Source organism: Ahaetulla prasina, chromosome 1 (genome assembly GCF_028640845.1).
Source record: "Ahaetulla prasina isolate Xishuangbanna chromosome 1, ASM2864084v1, whole genome shotgun sequence".
NCBI classification, from domain to species: domain Eukaryota; kingdom Metazoa; phylum Chordata; class Lepidosauria; order Squamata; family Colubridae; genus Ahaetulla; species Ahaetulla prasina.
In genome coordinates, this window is record NC_080539.1 from 45,559,749 (window position 1) to 45,574,756 (window position 15,008).

A 15,008-nucleotide genomic window follows, 5' to 3' on the forward strand; every position below is an offset into this window, starting at 1 on the left:
GCTTTTGAGAAAACATAACATTAACTGATTCAGCTAGAAAGACCAACATTATGATGTTATATGGGGAACTTGAATGGAAGTGTTTCCAGAAAATAAGATGATTATTTCTGGAAAAGCAATCTTGTAATATTACAAGTAGTCCTAGTTGAATATCCACTTGTTCAGCAACCATTTGAAGTTACAATGAGAGCAAACAAGGGGGATCTATGACTATCATTCGTAGTAGCAACTGATGCAGTAGCGTCCTGGGGTCATGTGATCAGAATTCAAGTGCTCAGCAACCACATTACACTTACAGCTTTGCAGCAACTCAGTCATGTGATTACAACTTGCAACTTTCATTGCCAGCTTTCAACAAGCAAAGTCAATGAGGAAGCTGGCAGGAGATCACAAATTGTGATTACATGACTATAAGAAGCTTTGACCACATGAGTTTCACCTAAAAATCATAACTTGAACTGCCGCAACTTCTATTTTAAGTCAGTGCGGTTATGTGACACCACATTTTATAACCACATCCCTTATGACAGGGTTCCTTGACCAATTTCTGTCGGTAAGTGAAAACTATCTGTAATTCGACTTTGCGGAAGGGGTTAGAACATGGTTGCTTCAGGAATAAGGGGGACGATGACAATATTTATTTATTTCCCCCTTCCCTATGCAATTATGCATAATGTAATGGTGTTTTTGAGTCAAGTATTTGATTGTATCAATGTATACAATGTACATACAATGATTGTATGTATGAAAGTTAATATTTCTCTTGGAAAATCACTCTAAGAACAGCTTTCAAAAATCTGTAACTTGCCAGAGGGTTTCATGCAGCCTTTCACCTAATTAAAAAACTCCTATTTAATTATCAGTTCAGATCTCTGGTAACTATTATCTGTCATCTTTTTTATAATCAGTGTCTTGGAGGAAGAGATGTCACAAAGACATAAAGAAAAAGGACAAAAACAGAAAAAGGGGGGAATATATAATAGACAACACTGGTGGTCCTGCTCATTTCTGGCATTGGCCAAGAATTTCTCCAGACTAGTCTCTTTGACAACTACCATATTCTTTCCAAATAAAAAAAGTCCTCCCACCTCTTATAAAAGAGTAATGTTCTTTATACCTGCCAAATTCTGCAAGACGAAATCCATAGTTTTCTCCCTGGAGCAGGGGTGTCAAACTCACATTGTCACGGTGGCGTCACATGACGTATTGGGACTTTTCCCCCCATTGCTAAACAGGGCGTGGGTGTGGCCAGTGTGTGACACATCTGGCCCGCAGGAGTTTGACAGGCCTACTCTAGAGTTTCTTTGCTACAACTAAGTGGCACCCTGCCATGCCATTAAATTCAATAGTAATGATAGAGGCTTCAAAGCCACATTAAAGCATGAAGCTCATAAATTGACGATTGAGCATATTTACCCTATGTTGTGTAATATTAGTTTTAAGATCACTTATACATGTGTGAGCTTGCCAAGAATCAACATTGAGAATTCTACTTCTTCTATCATATTGTCACTTCTTTCATGGTGAACTCATATTTTTGGAATTTTCTCCTCATGGAGATATAAACATATGATCTCAAGATTGATAGCTTAAAAAGACTGAACATTTATTTCAATCTTCCATTTGATATTTAAAGAATACTATGGTTTTGGACTTATTCTTAACTGTATTTTCACATTATGAATTTTTTCAAGCTGCACTGACTTCAAATTGTTATTCATGTTGGGCTAAACAACTGTACATGTACAGGGAAGGGTTAATTGTAACAGCTAATACCATATTAATATATGTAAGTTAGGTGGTCCCTTGGAGAGTGTGAGGTTCTGGAAAATTCTATTAACCTTGCTCTGTTTGTTGACCCTGTTACTATTCCTTCATTTTCTCTCATGGTATGTGATCACACAGACTGTTTTTCTCCTATTATTTGAACTGTAAGTAAATGTTTGCTTATATGAAGATGGTGTAATTTTTAAAGAGTTTCTGTTAGCTCAAGAAGGAGGGGGGAAAAGAAGGAAAGAAATGAAAATAAGCAGAGCTGAAACCAGTTACAAATCACAAGACTGTCCAATAATTTTGGTTCTTTGCCACACCTGTTGCTGCATAGAATAATTTATATCCAGTGGTGGGATTCAGCCAGTTCGCACCACTTCGGGAGAACCGGTTGTTAACTTTCTGAACAGTTTGGCAAACTGGTTGTTGGAAGAAATCATTAGGGCAAAGAACCGGTTGTTAACTTACTTGAATCCCACCACTGCTTATACCATACAAACACACTAGCCAAAAGCAGAAAAGAGACAGACTATGGCTCAATAAAGAATGGAGGGGAAGTCAAGAATGATATAAAGCAAAAAAAAGGGAAGTTTGGGAGAAAGAAAAGGAAACTACCATACTTCCGAATAATAAGGCTTAAAGAAACACAGTGGTAGCTCTTGAGGCGAGATTTTAAGGAGCAAAAGCAAATTATATACAAATATACACAGAACGGATGCTCAAAATACAGAAGTCATCAGAAAAAAATGAACATAGGATTTTTCAGAATCTAAACTTTACTACAGATAGTACAGTTACAGGAAACAAGATCAGATAGGGCAACATTTTTTGGCCTATTTTTATGTTACAGCTAAATTTAGCATCATATTTTAACTATTTTGAGTTACACGTGTATTTCTTTTTGCAGTATCATAAACTTATCTAGAATCCAAGACTGAGAAATTCCTATTTGTCAAGTTTTTGTATTTTAAAAAATATATTTCACACAATTTCTTTACTGAAGATCTCAAACCAAAATGAAACAAATACTCAGTATATATATATACATACTGTAGCATGAGTGTAACTCAGTATATATACATAGCATGAATGTAACTGAATGAATTCAGAATTTGTTAAGAAGATACACATATAATTGTTTTATTTTGGAAAAAATGCTAAAATTATCCATGTGTAAAATCTTTAGCAACCTTAATGTTTGAAACCAGGCTATACTGTGTTTCCCCGAAAATAAGACCCTGTCTTATATTTTTTGAACCCTGAAATAAGCGCTTGGCCTTATTTTCAGGGTGGTCTTATTATTTTGGGGCATGTGGAGCTCCTCTTGCAGTCTTACCTGATTTCCAGCTCTGCATTTAAATATTTTGGGGGAGGGCTTATTTTCAGGGGGAGGCTTATTTTAGTGCATGCGCTCAAAAGCCCAATTGGGCTTATTATCAGGGGATGTCTTATTTTTGAGGAAACAGGGTACTGTTACTTTTATTTATTTATTTATCAAACAAAAATTACAAATTCAAACAAACAAAATGAAAAAACTAACATGGGGCAGGGACAATACTTACACACACACACACCCCATTAGGAACCTCTTAAATATAGCATAAGGTCCACCGAAGTTAAGTTGAAATTAAAACTGTGAAAGTTAGGGTGAAACAGCTGAATTAAGTAAGACATTTCAGACTTCGGACAACTCTGTTACAAAAATCAATTTTTTTACAATTAAGTTTAAAGTGGTTTTTCATTCGCAAGTTGATTTACCTGTTTGCCACCAAGTATCCACAAGGATACACCTTTTGTCTCCTACCACACTGTAGTACCAGTGCCAAGCTTCATGATTTATTGGTTCTCCCACTGCAATTCAAAACAGCAAAATAAATAATATTTATAGTATTGAGGATATTTTATAACTGGCAATAAAGCAACTTAACTTGAAGACTGCTTAAAAAAACTGGGCATGACCAATTCTGTTAGAAAAAAACTGAGAGAAGATTGATTAGCTGACACTATTCAACTCTATTAATTCTTTTCATAAAAAAAAAGAATAACATAAAGAAATAACAGAGAGTGACTTCCCTGGTCTTTGCAAGAATCACTAAAAAGAAAAATAAGTTTCCTGCAAAAAGCTCAGTTCCCTTTCCACAGAAAACTAGCAAACTCTTTGATTTTAAATAGACATAAAATTTAGCTTGTCCATTCTCACCTGATCCAAGAGTAGTAAGAGAAGATCTGTCATATTTCTTCACATATTCATCACCATACTTCAGCAACAAACGTAATGCAGTTGGAGCACAGTAAAATTGGTTAATTTTTAATCTCTCCACAGTTTCCCAATAGCGACCTTAAAATAACCATATATTAGTAAGCTCCTAAAGTCTTATAAGCTCAGAATATTTCATATTAAATGAGAATGAATATCTGGAACACATTAACATTTTGAAATACACAACTGCCCCCTTATTTTATATCTTCAGAGTCAAATAGTAAAGACAAATAAAACTATCACAATTAAATACGGTTGAAAAAATTCTGTGTTTGTGTGTGTGTTTCACATTATTCTGAAGTATCAGGAGGTGGCAGCATCTGGTTGATTTTTTTTCTGGGCTCAGAAAGTAAAGAAGCTTAAACTTAAAATACTTGGGTGGCAGATCTGAGGGAATATTAGTGAGGGAAGTTGAAGAGACATCTTGGAAGAAAACAAGTGGCAAGGAATGGCCCACAGCTTAATTTTTATTCATTAAAATAGCTTTAAAAACCTATTGAATAAAAAAAAAACTCCTTCAAACTGAGCTCAGATTTCCAAGTCAGAGTGAATTTTAATTTAATTGTTAATTCCCCCAAAAAATATGATTAAAGTTCAAATTGAACTTTGGCTGTAAGTATTTTTATAGTTTGTTTATCTTAGTGGTTTAACATGTATATTTTTGAGTTGCTGAAGCAAATCAATATATCTTAAACATTCTATATAATCCAGACTTTAGGCTTGAAGTATTCATTTACTAATTTATACAAGGATGACACATCTTTTTAATCAGACCCATGTAAGGACTTTTGGCACTTCATTTATATTTTTAAAAAGTGTAGCAATAAGGTGTTTAGTTTGGTGTGTGCAATCCAGTCTAAGACTAAAATTTACTCTTTGGCCCTTGCATGTTATCTTTCCAATACAGCTTCCATTGAAAATAGTTTGTGATGTTTTCTACTTGCTGCATCATCCATAACAATTTGCTGTATCCTGGCCCTGTCTTTGACTATCCATATTTTCCATCTTTAGTCATGAAAAATAAGTGGCCTACTGCTGCATAATGAAAGGAAGACTTTAGAAAGCCAAAAATGGCACTGCCATCTAATGCAGCTGAAAACATCAGACTGGAGAAAGCAAAAACAAAAGAAAACGAAACAAAGAGTAGTCACAGAGCAGTAGCAAAATCCCCTTCACATTACTAAATAAAGACAGCCAAAAGCAGCCCAGAACCCATGACACCAAAATACCTGTTTGTGCTGAGAAAAGGAAAAAAACAAACAAACCACAAAGGGCTTTTTGGTGCACTGCAGATCTGGGGCTGTTTTTTCACTTTTTTGTGTGCAGCGCAAAGTGACTTTTTTTTTTTTTTGGCATCACAGCTCTGAGGTTGCTTTTGGCTTCTTCTTTTTTTTCTCCTGCAGCAAAAGCACAGCCCTGCCAGCAGCCAGGCCAGGCATGCCTTGTCAGCAGCAGCAACAGCAACAGCAAGAATACGGCAAAAGTTAGCAGCTGGGACAGCAAAGGGCAGGGAGCCAAAAGGGCATAAATGAGGGGGGGCAGGTACAGTAGGTGCAGCAATTAAAGCACCCCTGCTTCACCCCTGCTAGGTGACCACAGGGACACTGCAACAGCCATAACTTCAGGCATCTGTTGGGTGTCTTTTAGCACTGCTGAATACTTAGAACAGTCATTGAACAAATGGTTGTAAATCAAGGACTACCTGTATTATTTGACACAGCAGTCTTTTATTAGCAAATTAGGGAGAGATGCAATTTTTACTAATTCCTCAGCCAACCAGCAGTCTCTTTCCCTTGACTTGCCTAAGAGGTTTAAGGAACCCTAATGTAGAGCAGAGGTCTCCAACCTTGGCAACTTTAAGACTTGTGACTTCAACTCCCAGAATTCTGGGAGTTGAAGTCCATAAGTCTTAAAGTTGCCAAGGTTGGAGATTCCTGATGTACAGGGCAGAAGGAATGGCTTTGAAATGAGGAACAGCTGCTACCATACCAACAGTTAGATAAAATAATCTAAACCTGGTCAACCTACTCTCTAATAAACAATTTGGTTTCAGAAAAAAATAATCATGTAATTTACAACTTCTTCACTGCAAAAACATATGGACTATAAATCTTGATCAGGGCAAAGCAATAGATGCAATCTACATAGACTTCTGTAAAGCTTTCGACTCAGTAGTACACTTCTCCTTAAACTAAAATCCTACGGCATCTCAGGATCCCTCCACAATTGGATAACAGCTTTTCTATCAAACAGGCAACACGTGGTCAAAATTGTTAATGCTCTATCAAATCCTATTCCTGTTAAAAGTGGCATTCCCCAAGGCAGCGTTCTTGGACCAACACTCTTCACATTATACATTAATGATCTCTGTGACCATATTACAAGTAATTGTGTTTTCTTTGCTGATGATGTTGAACTATTTAATACCACCAACAATACAGCTATCCTCCAAAAAGACCTTGATTTTTTATCTGAATGGTCTAAAACTTGGCAACTCCAAATTTCAACCAGCAAATGCTCAGTCTTACATATTGGAAAAAAGAACCTAAACACTAAGTACAAGCTTGATGGACATTACCTTATTGATGACCCCCACCCTGTTAAAGATCTTGGAGTTTTCATATCAAATGATCTAAGTGCCAAAGCCCACTGTAACTACATCGCAAAAAAGGCCTTAAAAATTGTAAACCTAATCTTGCGTAGCTTCTTCTCCAAAAACACTACACTACTAACCAGAGCATATAAAACATTTGCTAGACCAATTCTTGAATACAGTTCAACTGTTTGGAACCCATACCACATTTCTGACATCAATACAATTGAACGTGTCCAGAAATATTTTACAAGAACATGACGAAAAGCAATGACGAAACAGTTTAAGCCAACCTCTTCAACATATTCTTTGGCTCAGTTTTTGTTAACAGCGATGACACATATCTGACATTCCATAAACGTACCAGCAATGAACATGATGACTTAACTCATATAGACTTCACAGAAGAAAATGTTGGAAAAGCTCTTCATAACATAAAACCATCGCTATCTATTGGACCCGATGGACTATGTGCCTACTTCTTAAAAAACTTTCCACTAATATAGCAGAACCCCTAAGCATAATCTTTGATAAAGCTTTCACTACCAGTTCCCTTCCCAAACTGTGGTCACTGGCCACAGTCATCCCCATCTTCAAAAAAGGAGACCCCAGCTTAGTCGAAAATTACAGACCAATCTCTCTATGCTGCGTCACCTGCAAAGTCATGGAATCAGTCATCAACCAATACATTACCTCACACTTAGAAACAAACAACCTACTCTCCAATAAACAATTTGGTTTCAGGAAAAAATTATCATGCAACTTACAACTTCTCCAACATATGGACTACAAATCTTGATCAAGGCAAAACAATAGATGCAATCTACATAGACTTCTGCAAAGCTTTTGACTCAGTAGTACACGATAAACTTCTCCTAAAACTAAAATCCTATGGCATTTCAGGACCCCTTCACAAATGGATATCTGCTTTTCTGTCTAACAGACAACAAGTGGTCAAAATTGGCAATGCTCTATCAAATCCTGTTCCTGTCAAGAGTGGCGTTCCTCAAGGCAGCGTTCTTGGACCAACACTCTTCATACTATACATTAATGATCTTTGTGACCATATCTCAAGTAATTGTGTTCTCTTTGCTGACGATGTCAAACTATTTAACACCACTGATAATACATCTATCATTCAAAAAGACCTTGATCATCTAACCGCTTGGTCTAAAACTTGGCAACTCCAAATCTCAACCAGCAAATGCTCAGTCTTACATATAGGAAAAAAGAACCCAAACACTAAGTACTTGCTTGATGGACATTACCTTACAGATGACCCCCACTCTGTTAAAGACCTTGGAGTTTTCATGTCAAATGATCTAAGTGCCAAAGCCCACTGCAAATACATAGCAAAAAAGGCTCTAAGAGTTGTAAACCTAATCTTGCGTAGCTTCTTTTCCAAAAACACTACACTACTAACCAGAGCATATAAAACATTTGCTAGACCAATTCTAGAATACAGCTCACCTGTTTGGAACCCTCACCATATCTCTGACATCAATACAATTGAACGTGTCCAGAAATATTTTACAAGAAGAGTTCTCCATTCCTCTGTAAACAACAAAATACCTTATCCCACTAGACTTGAAATCCTGGGCTTGGAAAACTTGGAACTCGACAAGAGCCTTCGACAAGACCTAAGTTTAACTCATAGAATCATCTATTGTAATGTCCTTCCTGTCAAAGACTACTTCAGCTTTAATTGCAATAATACAAGAGCAACCAATAGATTTAAACTTAATGTCAACCGCTTTAATCTAGATTGCAGAAAATATGACTTCTGTAACAGAATCATCAGTGCTTGGAATACTTTACCTGACTCTGTGGTCTCTTCTCATAATCCTAAAAGCTTTAACCAAAAACTTTCTACTATTGACCTCACCCCATTCCTAAGAGGACCATAAGGGGCGTGCATAAGCGCACAAACGTGCCTACCGTTCCTGTCCTATTGTTTTTCTTTTCTTCTATACCTTTATATACTATATAACCTTTCTGTATGATAGTTACATATATTGTTGTGACAAAATAAATAAATAAAATAAATAAGAAGAGTTCTCCACTCCTCCGAATACAACAAAATATCTTATGCTACCAGACTTGAAATCCTGGGTTTAGAAAATTTAGAACTACGCTGCCTTCGACATGACCTGAGTTTCATAGAATCATCTATTACAATGTCCTTCCTGTCGAAGACTACTTCAGCTTCAATTGCAACAATACACAAGCACACAATAGATTTAAGCTTAATATTAACCACTCCAAACTTCAGTAACAGAGTTGTTAATGCTTGGAATACACTACCTGACTCTGTGGTCTCTTCCCAAAATCCCCAAAGCTTCAACCAAAAATTATCTACCATTGACCTCACCCCATTCCTAAGAGGTCTGTAAGGGGCGTGCATAAGAGCACAAACGTGCCTACCGTTCCTGTCCTATTGTTTCCTTTCGTTATATCCAATTAATATAGTTATTATATACTCATACTCATATATATGCTTATATATTGTATAATTATTTCATGCTTATGCTTATATATATTGTGTAACAAAATAAATAAATAAATAAATAGATAGATAGATAGATAGATAGATAGATAGATAGATAAGAAAGTAACCAATACATATGCAATTCTGCTCCCTACTTACTGATGCCAGTAATCTAAGGTTGCATGCAGGATTATTATTTTTTTGCACTTTTAAATTCCACCTTTATTATTTTTATAAATAACTCAAGGAATCAATGAAAATTACAGACCTATCTCTCTATGTTGTGTCTCATGCAAAGTAATGGAATCCATCATAAACCAATCCATTACACTCCATCTCGAAACAAACAACCTTCTCTCTAATAAACAATTTGGTTTCAGAAAAAAAATGTCTTGTAATCTACAACTTCTCCACTGCAAAAACATATGGACTACAAACCTTGATCAAGGAAAAGCAATAGATGCAATCTACATAGACTTCTGCAAAGCTTTTGATTCAGTAGTACATGATAAACTACCCCTCAAACTAAAATCCTACGGCATTTCGGGACCTCTTCACAATTGGATAAACGCCTTCCTGTCAAACAGACAACAAGTGGTCAAAATTGGTAATGCTATATCAAATCCTGTTCCTGTCAAAAGTGGCATTCCCCAAGGTAGTGTTCTTGGTCCAACGCTCTTCATACTATACATAAATGATCTCTGTGACCTCATCTCAAGTTATTGTGTTCTCTTTGCTGACGATGTCAAACTATTTAATACCACTAATAATACTTCTAATACTTCTAATACTTCTAATAATAATAATAATAATAATAATAATAATAATAATAATAATAATAATAATAATAATACTTCTAATAATAATACTTCTAATAATAATAATAATAATAATAATAATAATAATATTTTAATTTGTATACCGCCCTTGTGACAAAAAGAAATTAAAAAAAAAAAGAATCGAACATACACCTTCATCTTATTTTCTCCACAAGAACCCTGTGAGATGAGTTGGCTGAGAAAGAGTGACTGTCCCAAAATCACACAACTGGCTCTCATGCCTAAAGTGGAACTAGAGTTCATAGTCTCCTGGATTTTAGTCTGATGCGTTAACCACTGGACCAAGCTGGCCCTCGGTAGACAAGCAAGTGGTTAACCTTTAAATCTTCACAAGAAAGAAATGATTGTATCATGACTAATTGCCTTTCCTAATGTCCACTGCTGTTTTTATAAATTATGTTTAAAATTTCTACCTGGATCTGGATAAACAGGAGTACTTTCAAACAAAACTGTGGTACTTCCATTGCAAAGTGGTCCATAGACAACATAGCTGTGTCCTGTGATCCAACCAATATCTGCTACACAACCAAAAATGTCATCTTGTTTGAGGCCAAAAACATGCTATAAAAACAATATAACTGGTTAGAATCAGTGTATACTAATGAAAAATTATTATGATCAAGAAACACTTGCCAGTAATCAATATATTATCATCCTTGTGTGAAGAAAAAACTCAATCACAAATTCAGGCAAATAACTTTTTATGGCTTCCAATCATGGTTTCAGAATTTTAACCTCGTATGAGAAAATTTACTCCACCTCTAATTACAGAATAAACAGAGATTTTGCTACTTACCATTTCATAAAACAAGAGCAATTTCAAGTAACATTATTCCTACAATTTATGTATCATTCTTTCTTTCTTTTAACAGTAAAGTATATATAAAAATCTATTATGATTTACACTCAGGGTATAATTAACCAACCGTGTTAACAGGTACATTTGCTTTGAAATTTGGCCCAATAGCCCTATTTTTTTTTAAATGTAGCATTCCAAAATTAAATTTAAAAGTCTGCTTGAGAAGTCTGCTTTTGATCAAATGTGCATATGTATAATTTTTAGGGTTCTGCAGCAATCCAAATTCAAAGGGGGAAAAGTGACTTAGACCATGTGATTAAAGAGATATGCAGCTTTTTAAAGAAATTGCCCATAGATACTTTGTGAACACCTTTGTATATTCTGCATCACCCTTTTCTCCTCAAATCTAGATTGCTGCATAGTCCTAACAAATTTCATACTAGTTGAGAAATCATTTTTTCATCTCACATCATATTCAAAATTTCCAATGCTACCAAAATTCTTTGTCAACATGATTTTAACACTATTGAAAGTAATAAAGTAAAACAATAAAACGAAGGATTCTACCGGTACCTCATGTGTTACGGCAGCATAAAGCAGATAGCCAGCCTGGGTATGAACAATTCCTTTAGGTTTTCCTGTGCTTCCTGAAGTGTAAAGCATAAAAAGCATATCCTCACTGTCCATAATTTCAGAGGGGCAAACCAATGCTTCCTTAGCCATCTCCTAAAAAAAATTTTTTTAATTGACAATTAAATGAAAAGCAGAGCAATAGCATATTAAATTTCTCAAATACATAACAAAAGTATGTTTTCCTTCTTCAATTTTTTCACATTTCACAAAGAAATAACAAGTGTGTAATGCAATTTTGGCATTTAAAGCACCAAAGGATATTATTATTTGAAAACTCAGTTTAAAATTCAGGTTCCATGCCTTGAATGGTGTAAATTAGATTTTTTTAGGAATACTGAATTCAATGCTTCTCCTGGAATCATGGCCATGAATGGCTTTTATGGCTTTTATTTTATTTTATTTTATTTTATTTTATTTTATTTTATTTTAATGAATACTGTTTTGCTGCAGAAGTCTTTCAATTGCGTTCTCTGCTTTTTATAGTATTTTAAATTTCTGGTTATTATTACTTCATGGATAATTTTTGAGAAATAAGCTTGCAACTGTTGTTGATGTAAGATTCCTATCTGCACAGGAGCATTCCTAAGAATAGGAATTTAATCTATATTTACTTTCCTAAAGTAAACATTTTGAATATAACAAACATGAAATTTATTTAATGAAAACACCCAACAGAGGTAAACAAAGCCCTGTACCTAACTAGCTACATTCTACCAGGAGAAAGTCAAGAGTTTGACATTTTGTGTGATGCTGTTTGGGAAGAAAAAAAAGAAGGAAGTGATTTCAGATTAGCAATCTCTTAAATAAGGCCAGGTAGAGTGGTAGACAAAGAGGGAATCTTAATTCTCTATCTGTAGAAAGCCCATAGACATTCCCTTGGAAAAAATATGTAGAAAATGATTACAAAAACCAAAGCATATCTTAAATCATTAGAAAGCTCAGGCCAGCTCCACTCAAATTTACTAGGCTAAAAGAAGGAAGGAATGGAAAAGACAGGCAGGCTTGCAAGATTGATGTCAACCCTTTGAGGTAGGCAATTCAAGAATTAGTCTGCAGAAGTTTTACTGAAACAATACTTTATTGGAGTAGACTAAAGAATCATTTTAGTGCAGAGATTAAGGTATCATCCTAGAAACCAGGAGACTAAATTCTAGTTCTCCCTTAGGCACAAAGCCAGCTGGGTGATCTGGCTTTGTGCCAGTCACTTTTTCTCAGCACTAGAAAGAAGGCAACAGCAAACCATTTCTGAAAAAGCTTGCCAAGAAACTGCTGGGACTTTTTCAGGCAATCTCCAAGGATAAGAGATACTTGAACAGAAAGGGAAAAAAACAGTAATAACTTAAAAGCCTGACTGGCAAGTGAGAAGACTAAGTATGAAATCTCTCATTGTAAATATAGTATACACACAAACACACACAACACCTCCCATGCTATGTAAAGCACTAATAAATAATATTAATAATATTTATTATTTATAAATAATATTTATTTATAATAAATAAATCACTAATCACTAACTGGATGGGCAACATGCACTGGTGGCTTCCTACAACAAGAACAAATGTCATCCAGAAGAAAATTGAATAGTGAAGCATGAAATAGTTCTGACTTCTATTTCAAAAATAAAGGGGTGGGGAGGAATTTGTTCTCCCTTTATGTTTTTCTGGATAATCTTGTGCTACATTTTAGTTTAGCCTTTGATTTTTTCCTAAGCTAGGCTTCAATATAGCATGCAATATATCATACAATGTAGAAATCTCTGATCAGAAGGAGTATTATGAACACCATGAACATACTTCTTCAAGGAGAATATCATGACTGCATGTATGGATTTTGTTGTCAGTTCTCTGGGCTACAAAGACACACTTGACACTTGGACAGTTCTTTACAGCTTCATCCACGGTGTTTTTCAGTTCTAGAATCCGTCCTCCCCTGATTCCCTGGTTACAGGTGATCACTGCTTTACATTTAGCTAGGAAGAAAAATAATTTATAGAGAGAGCCATTTTTAATCTATTCCTCTGTTTTGCATCATAATCTAATAAATAAAAAGAAATAGCACATAATATATTGTAAAACAATAAATCCTATAGTAATGAAATTCTCAGGGTTGTTTTTCTGCTAAATGTAGTTATGAAAGTAGAATGGCATGTACAAGATTATGAAGGCTCCTTGCTTACAACAAATTCTCAGAGTCCAACAAATGTTATATTGTTGATATATTGATTTTCTAATGAAAAAAATTACATTTCCCCTGCAATAACAAAAGAATCCATGAATTATTATTTGAAAAGGGTGTTGTTTTTTTAAAAAAATACTCACCATCATTTATTCTCCCTGCTAAAGATTCTGCACTGAATCCAGCAAAAACAACTGTATGAACAGCACCAATTCTGGCACAAGCTAACATGGCAGACACTGCCATTGGAGATACAGACATATAGATAGCAACTCTGTCTCCCTTTTTTATACCATTTCTCTTTAACGTATTAGCAAGGCGACAAGTCATGTCCAAAAGTTCCCTGCAATGTAGAAACAAATGCCTTATCATTTGTTTAACTTTAGAAGTATGATATTTCAATCTACAAAAAATACTGATAAATATTTATCAAGCAAACTTAAATTTAAATCTAATCCACTGAAGTTCAGCTTTTGTAGTCTTAATTTCTGCTCTTTACAAAATAATCATAAATTAAACAGACACTGTTACAATAGCAACAATCCTAGAAACAGTTTAAAATGCATAGATATTACAAAAACAACTTTGAGATATAATAATCATTTGGATCACTAAATTTGGTGAGTTAAAAAAATAGTTGAATTTCTTAAATTATCAATAATTCTGAGAAATATCTGGTATTCTTCAGCATTCCTAGAATTAAAACTACTTTAAAGAATACTTTGGAGGAAGCATGTTTCCTTCCTAAGTTTGTCTATTTAAATTCATTTTTGCTGGTAATAATAGCCTAATGCCAAATCAAGAATATCATTTTAAGCAAAATACTTTCTCTTCCTTTTCTTTTTCTCTTTGTTGTTTTCAAAAGTTACTTTTACAATTCAAATGGATTACCAAAGGAATGAAAGAAAAGCACATTATTGGCCAAGTACTATATAGTACCTTTATGACAAAACTACATTACCTGGAAACCCCATCAGTCCAGAGCTGGGTTAATGAACTATCACTTCATTTTTATTACAACTATTATTATATCAACATTATTCAGAAGTATGTTTAAAGTCCTCAGGCTTCTACATAGTAAAAGGTCATTTTCATAAATAATTTGTGTGAGGTCAGAATTATATTTCAGAATTCTGACCTGTGCTTGTCTCACAATACTAATGTGGATATCAGAAGATATTTCCGAGGGAAGAAATAGAGAGGTGTTTAACTCTTGTAACGTCCACGGTTTTTCATCTGCAATTGTTCTGTGGCCATGCCTGGTCATCCCACTGTACTTTGAGATCAGAAGAGACTCAGCTGCAGGGGAAAGAAAAACAGCCTAGAAAGGATTCCAGGGAAGGCCTGGCAAGTGCAGGAGACATTATATATTTTTCCTTCTAAATACTACTTCTTTGAGCAGATTTATATTAATCAGGAAACAGCAGCAATTCCTGTTTCCATGAAGA

The 15,008-nt window shown here is 34.9% G+C and overlaps 1 protein-coding gene across 3 annotated transcripts in view; it reads right to left on the reverse strand.

The window, feature by feature from the left end:
• ACSS1 (acyl-CoA synthetase short chain family member 1) overlaps positions 1-15,008 on the reverse strand; it is a 51,263-nt gene that overhangs the window by 15,659 nt on the left and 20,596 nt on the right. For 2 of the 3 annotated variants that reach the window (XM_058165015.1, XM_058165018.1), the window contains exons 3-8: positions 13,704-13,903; positions 13,179-13,354; positions 11,323-11,475; positions 10,364-10,511; positions 3,971-4,108; positions 3,529-3,621 (exon numbers count right to left, since the gene is read on the reverse strand). In XM_058165015.1, coding sequence (XP_058020998.1) covers positions 3,529-3,621; positions 3,971-4,108; positions 10,364-10,511; positions 11,323-11,475; positions 13,179-13,354; positions 13,704-13,903 — 908 coding nt within the window. Of the gene's footprint in view, positions 1-3,528; positions 3,622-3,970; positions 4,109-10,363; positions 10,512-11,322; positions 11,476-13,178; positions 13,355-13,703; positions 13,904-14,698; positions 14,860-15,008 lie in introns of all 3 variants that reach the window. The other variant, XM_058165019.1, reaches the window with a different exon arrangement.